Source organism: Clytia hemisphaerica, unplaced genomic scaffold, assembly GCF_902728285.1.
Source record: "Clytia hemisphaerica strain Z4C2 unplaced genomic scaffold, Clytia hemisphaerica genome assembly, whole genome shotgun sequence".
In the NCBI taxonomy this organism is placed as follows: domain Eukaryota; kingdom Metazoa; phylum Cnidaria; class Hydrozoa; order Leptothecata; family Clytiidae; genus Clytia; species Clytia hemisphaerica.
In genome coordinates this window covers 2198157-2214820 of record NW_027104530.1, presented here as the reverse complement: position 1 = coordinate 2214820, position 16664 = coordinate 2198157, and the positions used below count along the sequence as shown (strand labels likewise).

The 16664-nt window shown below is 35.1% G+C and overlaps 1 protein-coding gene across 1 annotated transcript in view; it reads right to left on the bottom strand.

Annotated features, from left to right (window-relative positions):
- LOC136822388 (uncharacterized) overlaps positions 1-16664 on the bottom strand; it is a 35989-nt gene that overhangs the window by 12576 nt on the left and 6749 nt on the right. The window contains exons 10-20 of the mRNA XM_067078638.1: positions 15989-16118; positions 15335-15478; positions 14599-14681; positions 14222-14291; positions 13647-13763; positions 12365-12541; positions 8443-9239; positions 7705-7840; positions 6392-6508; positions 5486-5586; positions 4762-4816 (exon numbers count right to left, since the gene is read on the bottom strand). Of these exons, the coding sequence (XP_066934739.1) occupies positions 4762-4816; positions 5486-5586; positions 6392-6508; positions 7705-7840; positions 8443-9239; positions 12365-12541; positions 13647-13763; positions 14222-14291; positions 14599-14681; positions 15335-15478; positions 15989-16118 (1927 nt within the window). The remainder of the gene's footprint in view (positions 1-4761; positions 4817-5485; positions 5587-6391; positions 6509-7704; positions 7841-8442; positions 9240-12364; positions 12542-13646; positions 13764-14221; positions 14292-14598; positions 14682-15334; positions 15479-15988; positions 16119-16664) is intronic.

The following is a 16664-nucleotide window of genomic DNA, read 5'->3' as shown; positions in this document are numbered from 1 at the left end:
AGTTACGGACGCAGATTGTGTTTTTCTAACCTTTCCTAACTTTGGCGCACGTTTTGACCGAATAATGGAATGGAATGAATGGCGATAACAGTTTATACATATCTCTTATCAGACTTGCAGAAAGCGGACTGCAGAAAGTTATGAAAAATGGTTTCTAGAATTTAATGAATTATATCGCCAAGTTACACAACAACAGATCCATCTGGTCTTCATTTAACATTGTTTTAAAGTTTAAAAAACACTGCCAGTGCTTGGCACAGAAGAGAGGACTACTTCGCTGCCTTGTTGAATTTATTTATTATGGTCGTGTGTTTATTCCGCTAGGTAAGGCGATCGCCCAAATTCATAGACCAATCAAAAGGGAGTTTAAAGCAAAACGGGGGAAAAATGAGCTTACCCGCATAGTTATGAATTTTAAGTTTTGCTTTCGATTATCATTTGCGACTAAACTACAAAATTTATTTACGCAGACTGGATGCAAATTATGTTTTTCTGACCTTGCCAAATTTTGGCTTTGACTGAATAGCAGTCAGTTTTTACGTACCTCATTGCCCTTGCAGACAACTGATAAATGGTTTCTGTAATTTGACCAAGTCTACCAAAATACAGTTCCTGCTGAAATGTTATAAATATGAACTACGTTTTGTAAAGTTTTTGATGCAAATTGTGTTTTTCTGGAGTTTGCGCTTTGTGACTTAAAGTTTGTAGCTTGTTAGTTTAAAGTGAAATTGGAGTTTTATCAAGTAAAACAAAAAGTACAGTTTCTGACGTTTTGGCAATTTTCTTATTTATTTCTAGTATAACACTTTGGTCAGATATGGATATTGTCTACATCGAACAGAAAAAATGTATCATAACTGACTGGAATGAAATTAACAAAAAGTTTAATTACACTATGTTTCTCTTTTATTTTATAGTAATGAACTATAGCTTAATTGTTTGATGTCATAAAAACAGTGCTACAATGCTAAAGAGCAGTGTTGTGCGCAGATTTGTAATACTTGCGCAGATTTGTAATACCTGCGCAGATTTGTAATACTTTCTGCGCAGATTTGTAATACCTGCGCAGATTTGTAATACTTTCTGCGCAGATTTGTAATACCTGCGCAGATTTGTAATAAACTTTGCGCAAATTTGTAATACTTGAGCTGCGCAGAAATGTAATACTTCTCTGCGCAGATTTGTAATTTGGAATTTAGATTTTTACTTCGAGGGCATATGTTTCCCACGAAGAAAAGTTTCGAAAAAAAGACTTAGAAAATAAACAGAAAATCACACAAAGGTATCTTTAGTATGAACATTAACTTTATAAGAAACGAATCAATATATTTTAATCTAATGAAAATTTGCTTTTGACAGTTGATTCTTTCAATACAAACATTGATTTGGAATAATTTCAATATTTTCATTTTTCTTATAAGCATCAACTTTATGAGAAACAAATCAATATATTTTAATCTAATGAAAATTGGCTTTTGGCGCTTGTTCGTTCAATACAAACATGGGATTGGGAAAAATTTTAAGCATTTTCATTTTTTTATAAGCATCAACTTTATAAGAAACAAATCAATATCTTTCAATCTAATGAAAATTGGCTTTTGGGGTTTGTGTCTTTCAATACAAACATGGGATTGTGAATAATTTCAATATTTTCATTTTTCTTATAAGCATCAACTTTATAAGAAACGAATCAATATCTTTTAATCTAATGGAAATTGGCTTTTGGCAGTTGGTTCTTTCAATACAAACATGGGATTGGGAATAATTTTAATATTTTCATTTTTCCTATAAGCATCAACTTTATAAGAAACAAATCAATATCTTTTTTTAAATCTAATGAAAATTGGCTTTTGGGGCTTGTTTCTTTCAATACAAACATGGGATTGTGAATAATTTTAATATTTTCATTTTTCTTATAAGCATCAACTTTATAAGAAACGAATCAATATCTTTTAATCTAATGGAAATTGGCTTTTGGCAGTTGGTTCTTTCAATACAAACATTGGATTGGGAATAATTTTAAGCATTTTCATTTTTTTATAAGCATCAACTTTATAAGAAACGAATCAATATCTTTTAATCTAATGGAAATTGGCTTTTTGCAGTTGGTTCTTTCAATACAAACATGGGATTGGGAATAATTCTAATATTTTCATTTTTCTTATAAGCATCAACTTTATAAGAAACGAATCAATATCTTTTAATCTAATAGAAATTGGCTTTTGGAAGTTGGTTCTTTCAATACAAACATGGGATTGGGAATAATTTTAAGCATTTTCATTTTTTTTATAAGCATCAACTTTATAAGAAACAAATCAATATATTTTAATCTAATGAAAATTGTTCCAATTATTTTTTTTTTCATCTTTATGTATTTTTTCTATCTAACAACAACAAAAAACATACCGAAGCTTCAACCATCAAACTCTTTTTGAAAGAAAGTTAACTCAAAATAATTTCCCTTGAGATATCATGCTGGAATGTAATGCAGGTGATATGAAAGGTTATAAAAGAAATCCAGTCAGAGGGGACAGGTTTCCTAGCTAGGTAGAAGGTGGTTTTAGAGCAAATCAATATTTTCTTATCATATCATTTTATAAATTGGTCATCAATTTTGGTACTACCTCTTGAAATGATAAAATGTTGACAAAAATATTTTTATATCATTAATTGTTTTTTCATAACAAAGTGCTTATAAAAATAAATGTTTACTTCGAAATAAACAATTACCGACAAGAAATAATTTTTATTTTACGAGTTATTGGTTAGTTTCTTATAAAAGCAGTGCTTATGAAAAATAAATATGTTCATGTTATTCTTCGCACCTTGTTTACTTTGAAATAAACAGTTACCGACAAGAAATAATTTTTCTTTTACGAGTTATTGGTTAGTTTCTTATAAAAGCAGTGCTTATGAAAAATAAAAATGTTCATGTTATTCTTCGTACCTTGTTTACTTAGAAATAAACAGTTACCGACAAGAAATAATTTTTATTTTACAAGTTATTGATTAGTTTCTTATAAAATCAGTTCTTATAAAAAATTATGTCCGCGCTATTCTCATAAGCAATTTTTATATTACCAGATAAATTTCTTATAAAAGCACTGCTTAGAAAAGAAATATTAATTGATTATTTATTCGATGTGCTCAATAATCACAACTTTATTTGGGTATTATTTTCTAAGTCTTTTTTAATGCATTTTGTTCGCAGAATAAAATTTGGTTACCAATGAAAATATCAATTCCAAATTACAAATCTGCGCAGAGAAGTATTACATTTCTGCACAGCTCAAGTATTACAAATTTGCGCAAAGTTTATTACAAATCTGCGCAGGTATTACAAATCTGCGCAGAAAGTATTACAAATCTGCGCAGGTATTACAAATCTGCGCAAGTATTACAAATCTGCGCACAACAGCAGTATACTTTGAATTTCTCGTGGGGGGGGGGGAGGTGTGAAGGAGCTTTCAGGCTTGTTATCAAATGTTTCACATTTTGTACATTACAGTATTCAACATTTTTAGTCTACTCTGTTTCAGTACATCTCTTACATCTGTTAACCCACTTATTAAAGCTATCTAGCTAAGCTCTATTGGCTGACCTTCCAGCCTCGGCTGGTTTATTATTATTAGTATTGGTATTATTAGTATTACACGCATTATAAACGACTCCAGTCTAGTATTGTGAATGTCAGTATCTATTCATAACATTGAAAGATAATCAATTCGTAATAAAATTGTGCTCTCCTCCAAAAATTTTCCGACACCTCTGAGAACGCTACTGAAAGTGTCATGGTTTCCATATTCCCCCAATAAACAAACTCAAAACAAAGTCATTATCTTTTCAATATCTTTTGTGTCAACTTTCATTTGGCCATAAAATATTTCAATAAAGCAAACTACCAACAAACTTATTTTTCGTGCTGATGTTGCAAGATCTCGTTTATTCTATAATTCGAACTAATTTTCAGTTCCCGTACAGGGAAAACCCTCCTAAAATACGTTACACAATTCGAACCTCGCTTTGGTATGAGAGAGATTTAACTGTAAGTAAAGTACAGTCTCCATAACTCGAACAACAAGCGGGGGGGAGGGGGGAGTTTATTAGAAAATTTTGACGGTGCCAATGAATTCTTTCGAGTTAAGGAAAGGTTCGAGTAATTCAGGTTCAAGTTATATCGAGTCTCTTCTGTATTTCAAAATCCCATTGGAATTGGCGAGTAAAATTCTGGTCTGGTCTGACTTTTTTATACATAAATGATTTGTAGTCAATGAAAAATAGAAGCGAATCTTCAACCTTTCCCAGGCAAAAGAACATCAGATAAGGGATTAAATCTAGCCCTGACTTTGTGTTCGATTGGTGCATTTTTAAATCTCACTGTGAACAAATTTGCCACGTCGTACGAAATACACATTTTTTTTTATAAAAATGGCGTTTTCCCATTTTATTATGAACATTTTTAACTTTTTGGGAAAAATCATTCTGATATATTCTTATGACATTCTTACGTTAGGATCTAAACCAAGCCTAAATGAAGCTTTGGCAAGTCTGAAAATTTTTAGCATGAGGAATAATTAGCAATTTACAGCTAAAATGCTCAAAAAATGACATTCTTAGGTTCAGTTGCCAAAGTCCATGGTGGTGGTATTCTTTTATTTCCTTTCCTTTTTTTGCTTTTCATATTCTAATTATTCTTGTAAAAAAACAAGTGTACTTTTAATGAAAACGATTGCGAGTCAAAAAACAAGGTGGATAACTTACCGAAAAAGAGTTTCTGCAATGAAGATCAGATTTCGTCCTATCTTTTTCCATCATTCTGAAGAAAAGAGGAAAAAGAGATCATGACAGGAGGGCTTCAACGTCACGATCCTACATTTGCGGAAAAAAAAGACAAAAAGAACAACAAATGTCGCGGTCCACAACATCGAAAGCCCGACCCGTATAATTTGTTCATCCTTATGATTTGTTTCCTCTTTATTTATTGCGAAGATTAACGAATGGTTTTAAAGAACGATAAATTAATACATTTTATTAATGCAGGAATGGTCAGTCGAACTCATTGGCGGTATATAACAGAAATGATTTTTTGTCTGGTCGCAAAAGTTTGAGCGCCTAAAGTACAATGAACTTCATCATGATAGGTTTTGATTCACTTTCAACTGCAGATCATCCCCTAGTTTTCAGCTGACACAGGACGTTGTTTTAACGTTCATGTTACGTTCATGTTAGCATCGTTAGAAGTGAAAAACGTTACCCAAAGTAGATTATAATCTATCTAGAAAAGGGTCCACTACCATTCAGCCGGTTTGGCCATCTGAAATGGTCGGAACATTGGAAGGAGCGGAGATATGACGAACCGCAAACCCCTGGTTTGTATCGTTGACGCCTAAAAACATTCGGTCATTGCTCCCTGATAGGAGCTGATCCTATTTTAAGAGACGTGGAAAAATTAGAAGCAATTCGAAAAAAAGAATTAAATACATACATTGCTTGTTTCACTTCATGCTGTAATTGTTTCGATAGATTATCGAAATCGTCTGACGCTATGCATTCTGGATGTTTGCCAAAGTACTCCAAAGTCGCCGTCTAAATTAGTTAAATACCCTATGTTAATAAACCCATCAACCCTTAGCTTAACATTAAGTGCTATCACTCTGTAATTTCAAACTTTCAGATATTATTTATTTCAAATGGGGCCATCTACATAGTACGTACGCACTAAAATGTTGAGAATCAGGGGGGCGAAAGGATACGCAATTGGCTATACCCCCTCTGGTATGTACGTACTTTTTTATTTACCCCCCCCCCTGGTTAAAAAAATGTCGAATTCAAATCGTTTGGTTTGGACCTTTATTTCATACATGAAACTCAATGTTTATTAAGAAACTTTTTCTTTTCCTTCATGCATATAAGAAGCGTAAAAGTCGACAAAAAACAAGCAAAAAGGGCTATGAAAATTTTTTCTTTGCGTACGTACATTTTCTTTTGACCCCTCTCCTCCCCCTGTACGCAAGCATACGCTTTCGAGAAGAACCCCCTCCCCCCTTAGTGCGTACTATGTGGACGGCCCCAATGCGCGCTGTACCCCCCTCCCAACTAAGAAAAAAATCCCAATCTTGAAATATATTATCCGGGAAGGGTCACAAAACAGGGAGGCGTAGGTCGCGGTGCTCCTAGTGCCAGACCGCTAGTAAGGACAAAAAAATTGGGCGATCTCATTATGATACGATACCAGTGGCAATTGATGGGTTAAAGCGTGGAGAAGCTGGGTTAGAGTTTGCCGTATTTTGAAATATTCTAAGAACAACTCTCATCATTTATTGAAATCTTAAAATTTTACCAACCGATCCCACGTGGATTATTCACCTAAAAAGTAGCAGCTAAAAAGTACCTTGAGCCGAGGGGTATTGATTTTGTCAGCAATAGCAAGCATGTAAACAATATTTTCTTCATTTAAGTGATAAGGTTTAATAAGGGCGTCTTCACAAGATTTCTTGAATTCCTCGTGCTAAAATAAAATATGAAATTCAATAATAAATCCCCCTTCCTCTATCCAAATGTTTGCGCTTGCGGACCCGAAAAAAAGAAGCAACTTCAGAAGCACACTGCGTCATTTCTATAAAATTGAGTTTTGTCCATCTTGTAGGATTGACTCTAGCGCATTTTGGGTTCATTAAAGAAAAGAAAATATTAATATTAAAGGCCGCTACCCACTCAGCATTTTATGGTCGGCAAACAAGGCGTACGGCTCGGGCGCTTTGGTTGCTGAACGCTTTTCCCATTATTCCACTGATCCAAAATAAAGGGACAAGCTGGAGTTTTTACAGGCTCTTATTTGATTTGGTTGATCGTTAAGATGTAATAAAAGAATCTTATTACTTTTTCTAAAGAACGCTTCATCTCTATCACTTCAAATGACCAATTAGTGAAGTATCTTGTAAAAACTCCATCCCATCCCAAAATAAAGGGGAAATATGCTGCACATTTTTTTCTTTTTTTAATTGTTGATATTTTTTAACACGCGGTACAAGAGAGTTAAATGTCTCTTCTGATTGGCTAATTAAAAAAAGAACAATAGGGAAGGTGCACAGCTCAGCAAAAAATGTTGAAGAGTTTCAACTCTTGTTGCGCTCAAAGCGACAGCATTTGAAGGCTTAATTTATGTAATTCATGCAATAATTAAGCCGTGCGCCTTCTTCGCCGACCATAAAACGTTGATACAGATATAAATAATAAATAATAAATAACGCAGATATAAATTTTGTGATTGGCTGAATGTTTTCTTTGCCGTAATTTTAGAAGCCAAAGATACGATTCGAAATTTCAAAGCTGTCCCAAAATTTAGAATATACCTCAATTGCGGGAAAAAAAGGTACAAAAGTACCACGGCAGAAGTACTAAGGCAGAAGTATATGAAAAACAGACTTTAATCGGATATACTTTCGAAAAATTTAATTTTGCAAGCTAAACAAATCAAGAGAATTTAATTTCGCGAGTCAGCTTAAAATTAGTTGAACGTTACCTTAAAATGCCAAATTCACAATGTATTTGACAGATATTGGAAATCTCGCGAGTGAGCGATCTTGCACGACTTCGCGAGATTGAAAAGCGAAAAAGTGAACTTAAATCTCGCGAAAAATGACCAGATTAAGGTATCTCGCAATTTCAGGATGTCTATCTTCGTCTATAGAAAAAGTCCAATACCTCATACAAATCAGACATGGTAGCCAAATCAATAATTTCGTCTGTTTTCAGCGAATAGAAATCGAAGGTTCCACAATAAAGATATTTGATGAAAACTGAGAACAGATGCCAGGGTGTGTCCGTCACTTTAATCTGTCTGTTACAAAAGAAGAAAAAAATTGGTGAGACCTAGTTTAGACAAACGACCTTTTTGCCTTGCTTCTTCTCGATGAGAGGAAACGGCAGAAGCGCGACGAAAAGTTTGCAGTTTGCTTGAAAAAGATAGAAAAAAGCCATTGCATTGACGTCAAAAGAAGATTGACATCGTATTGACTTTAGACAGTCGATTTTCTGATGACTTTCGTCAAAAACGAGGGAAGCAAAGGCAGAAAGTCGACCATCTAAACTAGAGCTAAGCAGTAAGAGGTAATTTATTAGGATAAAATTTCACAGGAAATAAATTTCGCGGAATTTTGCGGATTCGGTCATCTGGGACATTGAGCCTAGATGGAAAGAACAACTTTTGAGGAAAGTTACAAAAAGTGTCAAACGATCAACTTTTAAAGGTTACTGTAATTGAAATTAAAGAAGCGCAAATAAGCTTATATTTCAACAAGAACAAGCAAATGACATGTTTGCATAATAAGTAACAAAGATTTCGTGCCTTTCAAAAATTTTTTGTTGAAGTACGTAAGCTAAAAAAAAGGTAGTCAAGGCCAGAAAAAGTGGAAACAGAAAAAAAAAGAAAAATAATCTTACCGATCAATTGCTTCTTTCATTCCACTCGTCAGCGCGCGGAGAAACCATGGACAGCGCGAGCATACAACGATGCGGTGTGCTTTCAGGATCACTGGTTTCGTCGGATCGAACGTTCTTTCGTCTTGGAAAACCTCATGTAAACTCTTATCGCCATATTCAACGTTGAAGCTTTCAAGTACATCACCAGGCTTCGAAACATTGTTCAATAAGCTGGTAAATAATTTGTTACTCTCTATACCAGGATTCAAAGTATTACCTGAAGCCATACTATTAGTATTGTTGTTGGTAGAGGAATCCGAATTTTTACTGATATCATTTTTCGCCATTTCACTGTCCACTTCGTGAGAATCATTTTCACTTAACAAGGTTGGTATGGTTTGTAAATGGTCTGCCAATTCAGTATCGTCATTTGCAGATGCGCTTCTAATTACACTGTCCTTTGTTGAATCTACACAGTTATTGGATTCCTTGGAAAAATTGTCTAAACTCCCAGATGAAGAAGACTCTGCTTCTACAGGATAAGGGATTTTATTAGGAGTGCTTTTATTACAAGTCCTTGCATCTGTGGTATCTATCAACTTAATATTTTTCATTTCATGTGACGTCACACTCGCCAAACTCAAATCCGATTTGACACGAGGTGATGATTCCGATAACCCGTTTTCATCTTCATCCTCGACATCGTCTTTTGGATTAAACATATGAAATTCTAAATCTGCGTGCGTTCTGTCTTTATATAATGTTTGAAGGATGTCGGGTAGTAGAAATTTTTCGTACAGATTGTTACTTGAAATTTCCTATAAAAAGATAGCAGCATGAGGTCATATATAAGTCTTCATTTACCATTTACGAGTTGTCAATACCCCTTGCTTTCCACCGCGGTTATTACTTTAGAAGCATTTGCCACACCCTTTGAATCAACTAATATAAGAGAACATAAGGCTTCGATGACCGAAATATTAAGAATAAGTAAAGAACATTTTAAGGCTTTGCAGGCTATTAAACACCCCGATTTCATGGAAAAATCGACAAAAATACTAAAAACTGGCGAAAAAAGAACATGGTAAGAACATTGTTCAAAACATCGGAAGGCGTCAAAAACTTTGGATGTTCTTTATAAAAAAAATGTATAAGTTATTATGTTTTGACTCCGTTTGGACAGCACTTTAAAATGATAATAAAAGGTTTTGCTTTAATTGCTAAAAGTCGTTTTGTTCGCTGCCCTAAGAACAAACACACTTCATAAATTTAGTAGGCCTTATTAAAATAATCCACCGTGGCCAATCCAGTGGTCAAAGCAAGGTTTTTCGTCTTGGGCGGAAAATAGATTTTATACAGTAAACAAGCTGGATGCTGATTGGACCTAGCTGATGATGATGAAAGTTAGGTAGAAATAAGAAGAAAATTGACAACAATCAGTCAGAAAATATAGCTTTACATAACAAAATGCATAACACATTAAAGTAGGTAGTTTGAACGAACGAACGAACGAACGAAGGTTAATTTATAGGACCTCCAGGTAGGTCCAATAAGCATATATCATAGTCGAACGTGCGCACCGCACTGGGCTCAACTTCAGATTTTCCCGTTATTAGAAGGCCCAATTGTAGCATTTCAAATATTTAGTATTAGGTAGCAAATATACTTTGTCCGTTTTGGCTGAAATTTGGTACACTTGTTCCTTGGGTGAATACCTGGGGGTGTTTTTATCTTAATTTTTTCATTTTTTTATGTGCGTTAGAATAGTGTCCTCGTCCTAAGAGCCTTTCAAAATAAATAACTTAGGAGAAAGTTCCTCAAACCTTTTGTGGCTTTTGTTCACACGTTGCTCTGAAAAATTAATTTCCCACAATTTATCATATACGAAAATTGATTTTCTCCAGGCTGCCCCAAAGTCTTAGCCTCGTTTTGGCGAAAAACTCGTCCCCAGGCCCCAAAAATCAAAATTTTCAAAAAATGAAAAAAACACCCCCAGATATTCACCCAAGGAACAAGTGTGCCAAATTTCAGCCAAATCGGACCGTTTTTAAAGTTTCCAAGCTGCCAGCCTCGTTTTGGTGAAAAACTCGTCCCCAGGCCCTAAAAATCAAAATTTTCAAAAAATGAAAAAAACACCCCCAGATATTCACCCAAGGAACAAGTGTGCCAAATTTCAGCCAAATCGGACCGTTTTTAAAGTCTCCAAGCTGCCAGCCTCGTTTTGGTGAAAAACTCGTCCCCAGGCCCCAAAAATCAAAATTTTCAAAAAATGAAAAAAACATCCCCAGATATTCATCCAAGGAACAAGTGTGCCGAATTTCAGCCAAATCGGACCTTTTTTGAAGTTTCCAAGCTGCCAGCCTCGTTTTGGTGAAAAACTCGTCCCCAGGCCCCAAAAATCAAAATTTTCAAAAAATGAAAAAAACACCCCCAGATATTCACCCAAGGAACAAGTGTGCCAAATTTCAGTCAAATCCGACCTTTTTTGAAGTGTCCAGGCTGCCCCAAAGTTTTAGCCTCGTTTTGGCGAAAAACTCGTCCCCAGGCCCCAAAAATCAAAATTTTCAAAAAATGAAAAAAACACCACCAGATATTCACCCAAGGAACAAGTGTGCCAAATTTCAGCCAAATCCGACCTTTTTTGAAGTGTCCAGGCTGCCCCAAAGTTTTAGCCTCGTTTTGGCGAAAAACTTGTCCCCAGGCCCCAAAAATCAAAATTTTCAAAAAATGAAAAAAACACCCCCAGATATTCACCCAAGGAACAAGTGTGCCAAATTTCAGCCAAATCCGACCTTTTTTGAAGTGTCCAGCCTGCCCTAAAGTTTTCGGACGGACGGACATACATACATACAGACATACATACAGACATTCTCAGATAGTCGAACGTGCGCACCGCACTGGGCTCAACTTCAGATTTTCCCGTTATTAGAAGGCCCAATTGTAACATTTCAAATATTTAGTATTAGGTAGCAAATATACTTTGTCTGTTTTGGCTGAAACTCGTCCCCAGGCCCCAAAAATCAAAATTTTCAAAAAATGAAAAAAACACCCCCAGATATTCACCCAAGGAACAAGTGTGCCAAATTTCAGCCAAATCCGACCTTTTTTGAAGTGTCCAGGCTGCCAGCCTCGTTTTGGTGAAAAACTCGTCCCCAGGCCCCAAAAATCAAAATTTTCAAAAAATGAAAAAAACACCCACAGATATTCACCCAAGGAACAAGTGTGCCAAATTTCAGTCAAATCCGACCTTTTTTGAAGTGTCCAGGCTGCCCCAAAGTTTTAGCCTCGTTTTGGTGAAAAACTCGTCCCCAGGCCCCAAAAATCAAATTTTCAAAAATGAAAAAAACACCACCAGATATTCACCCAAGGAACAAGTGTGCCAAATTTCAGCCAAATCCGACCTTTTTTGAAGTGTCCAGGCTGCCCCAAAGTTTTAGCCTCGTTTTGGCGAAAAACTCGTCCCCAGGCCCCAAAATCAAAATTTTCAAAAAATGAAAAAACAACCCAGATATTCACCCAAGGAACAAGTGTGCCAAATTTCAGCCAAATCCGACCTTTTTTGAAGTGTCCAGCCTGCCCTAAAGTTTTCGGACGGACATACAGACATACAGACATACATACAGACAGACAGACATACATACATACAGACATTCTCAGATTATAGCTCAACTGAAGTTGAGAATAAGATTTTGGTGAATGATACAGAATTTTTAAACGGAAAAGCCTCTTTTATAAACTTCGCTTAAACGGAAGAACTACAGTTGACGCTCTCTAATTCCCTCTTTAAGGGGAATCGGATTTTCATCGAATAAGGGAGCGTCGTTTATTAGAGTTTTTGTTGATGGGGACTTTAAATTTCATCGAATAAGGGAGTATATCGAATAGTAGAACGTCGAATTAGAGAGCGTCAACTGTATTAACACTGTGCGACCTCTGTAGATACCTTGGTGGAATTTGAACATTTTCTGTCTTTCGTATCGCCAACCAGATCAAATAGTTCTTGTACACCTTTAAATGTTCCTCCATTATTGAACTGACGTTTCATGACGAATGAATTGACGACTTGGATAAATTCTTCAGCTTCTTCTTCATATTCGAATAAGGTATCGACAAACCATTTCTAGTAAGCCAGAAATAACGGTAAATTAGTTGGCATCAGTACTACTTTCTCAGGTGCCTTAATGAACGGGCTCACCGTTTGTTCGTCTATTCATTTTTGAACATATTCTTAGCTGTCAAAGGAAAAGTCCTTTATTTTGCTTCTTTTTTTGGGGAGAGGGTATATTCGTACTGGTAATCTCATGGTTATGAAGGAAATTCCGAGGTCGTTGCACTCGGGAAATTTCAAAAAATTTCGAAATTTGACCGAGGGTAATTTATCCAGAATTTCACGAAAACAAACATGAGATTAATGGTTAATCTCATGGTTTGGATTGAAATTCTAAAAATTCTGAAAAACGTCAATTTAATATTGGAAATCAATCTGAAACTTTAAAAAGAGGTCTCAAAAAAGTCATAGGAACGCGAATCGAGTTTTAATTGGGTAGTATTCAATTTACTTAAGCCTTCGAAGTTAGTAAGAAATTCGAAAAAGGTAATGAATTTCCAAAGGATGGAAAGTTCGCTTTTGCGGGAAATTCAAAAATCTAGAAGGAAAATTACAAAAGCTAGGAGGGAAATTAAAAGTTCGCGGGAAATTGCAAATTAATGTAAGCAAAAACATCAATTGAATTTCAATTAACCATGAGATTAAGATGATTCTTCCATCAGTACATAGAAATAGAAGCGAACAAATGAAAAATGAACCAATCATTATAATCAGTTTTAAAAGAACCATTAAAGTCGTTGTTGAAACTCGGCTGTTCTTGGTTCAATACTTCGGTATGACCTCGGTATGCATGCATGTCACTTTCTGCTTCTTTTTGTTTGCCCCCAAACATTATCTTGAAAGTGATCAAATCATGTCAGATAAGCACATTTTCCGCCTCATCAATTAAAAGACGCTATCCGGCATACAGAGAGTAATTAAAAAACCCCTCCTGGCTTTTCTTGTTTTTATCATTTTCATCTTTATTGATTTATTAATGTTATTTATCTTTATCAATACTTTCAGCAGAAGCGTCAGCAATCTGCAAATGGACTTTTCAGAACTAACAACTTTCATATACTTGCTCTAGCAATAGGCTGCTGGCATACACCAACGAGATGAGTTATTTTCAGCTTACCAAGTAATAAGAAGACAACACCATGAGATTTTTCTCATGTTTATATTTCGATTTTCGTCTCTGCGGGTCTTTCAAATTCCTGTTCAGCTTGCCCAATTCCTTGATGCGTTTTAGAATCTAAAAACATATCGAAATGGAAACGTGTTAAGGGCTCCTGAGGGACGCCAATCTGTCGACTGGTAAAAAAAAAAAATTCGAAAATCCAATAGTGATTCCAGTAAAAATCGATCCAAAGTTTAAAAATCTAAAAAGTCATCATATCGATCCGAGATTTTACCAGAGTTATTCTTTTTTCAATTTTAAAAACCACGTATTTGAATCGCTTTTTTACGACGAGGTTGATGGAAAGAAACTGAACTTTTGAGTTCCTGGCTCTGATGAACGATTATTTGACAGACAATAGTTAACGAAAGAGAAAAACCTATGATGTCTGTTGTATCGGAGTGATCCCCTTTCCAAATCTAACTATATCTCAACTACCAAGTGTAAATCTAACCCTTGACGCAACAAACGATGCCTACTTCAAAACAATGCTTTTGAAAATAGAGGAGTAAAAACAAAAATCAAAAACAAACGTTTTGTTCAACGAATTCTACGATAATTTCTGCTTTTTCTTGATCACCCTTCTTCAGCATCGACTTCTGGCTGAAGGAAAAATAAAACGAAAAGATTTCATTCAAGTCGAAAATTATCTTTTTAAATTTTGCGTTCTTGAAGCCTTAATGAAACAAAACAGAACTTACATAATACATAAGTTTTAGTTATTTTTCATTTTATGCCCGACTAGATAATTTCATACAGTTTGACAAGGGATGTTGGATGAAATAGTACTTGTATACGATTAGATAAGCTTAGCTTAAAATGAAGGGCAATTAAGTCTTATAAATTCAAACTTTTCATAATCTGAACTTTTTCACAATTCTCATAATGAAATTGAAAACTGTGGACTCACCATTTTTTACTCATATGTGTGAATATATCTGTGAATTTATCCTCTAGTCCCTTCAATTGGCTGATTTCTTTCATTCTGTACGCCTAGAATAACATATGGAATGATATTAAATGATTTTGACTACCGTCAACTGCTCTAACTTGGGACGATTGGTCGAAACATGGGACTGGTTGATATCTGGCCTGTATTTTCACTTACTACTAAATCTCTTTGACAACAAATTTGTTTTGATAACTCCACCAAGTTTATCAATCATACTTCTTCGTTCCTCTTAGAGTGTGGTGCACAGACAGTCAGAGAAATCGTGTACTTTTTAATACGCCGTTTCATTAACTCAAATCAAATGACTTTGGAGGTTCGGTGAAATGGTGGCCGAATTGCCGTCCCATGTTTTGTCAGATAGTCCCAAGTTAGAGCAGTTGACGGTATGTATATTGACGCTCTATATTTCAAATAAAATGGAGTTCCAAAGGAGTATCTCAGCATCTGATATCCCCACTTTCTACACAACCTTCTTGTAGACATCCTCCTTCTTCACAACGTTAAAATTTCCGATCCCAATAGGTTTCGCGTTTTTCAAGTTTGGAAAATACCGAGTCTTTTTAACACAAAACAGTAAACAGTCACGACCTCAAGTTCCCGGATGAAAATTTCTAACCCCCTGTTCTCTATACTTAGGCTTTTTGGAAAGTGAAGTGTTTCAGGAGATTCGATTCGATGAGGAATCTATACATACCGATTTCAAGATGAAAGTGACTTTTGATTTTGATTTCTTTAATTTTTCATTTTGAAATTTTTCGTTGGTACCGCTGACCATTTTTTTCAATAACGGTGAAAGACTTTCTGACAACTTTTCCAAATTCTTCAAGAATTCTAGGATCTGAAAAAAAAGTTTGAAATTAAAAATTAACATGTACTAAAATTATGGTTGATTTTATGATGTCAGTAATTTACAGTGCGGCATTTAGATTCACGAAAACATTCGTTCAAAGGTCGCTCGTTCACAATACGCTCTCTTTGCGAATAAATAAAGGAGATTCTGATGACCTCAATTTACAAAAAAAACCTTCCTTTCTTGTCAATATAATTCACTTTATATGTTATCGAAAAGGACCAATTGAGGGTTTTGGCATGGAACTTGTATCCAATGTTTTCGTGACCCACATGTTCTTATATGAAATAAAACTATATCAAGACATAAGGCTTCGGCGGCCAAAATTTTAAGAACAAGTTTAGAGCATTTTCTTACCCAAGTTCTTAGGAAAATAGACCAAAGTACTCATAAAATGGTGAAATTAAGAACGTGTTAAGAAGCTTAAAGAATTCCGAAGGAATTTAATGTTTAAAAAAAAACGTGTAGAATAGGAAAGATAAAAAACCAATGTCTTACAGAGGGTTGACATTCATGGCAAATGACAGCTAGTTGCGGAACGCGCGTTCGTTGATTTACATATATCAGATCCAGATGTTTGGAAACCAATTGAATGATAGTAACCATGGTATTCACACTTGTTATCAACCTGGCGAAAAAAAGTAATTTTGGTATGAATTCAAGATACGTTAGACTATTATACTCAGCGAGTAGGTAAAGCCATGAAAAATCTCTTCCAAGCAACACTGTTTGGCTAGATGTTGACCAATTCATTTTTCGTTAGATCGAGTTTCAGTAGACACGGATTCGTGACATTAATATGTTTTAAACAGATCCACCCATGAAAAAAAAAACCAGATGTTTTTCATGAACGTCATGAATTTATACCCTCACCTCCGTTCTAATTGGAGACGGTAGAGGATCGACCATAAGTGTTAAGTTCAAATCTTTAATCGAAAATAAAGTGAAAAATAGCCATTATGCTGAGGTGAACATGAGGTACTGCACAACCTCGCTCCCTGCATATTATCGGCTTTTTGATGCTTACTGATCTAGCGCCGTTACTGATTGCGTTCATCGGTACTTTATTGGGCTGGATAGAATGCTCTTAGTATTAAGTTTCCTTTCTCATTAAAGTCATACCTATTTTGGAGTTGCTCTATGATCTAGGCCCGACTGGATGTCCTTTTTTTAC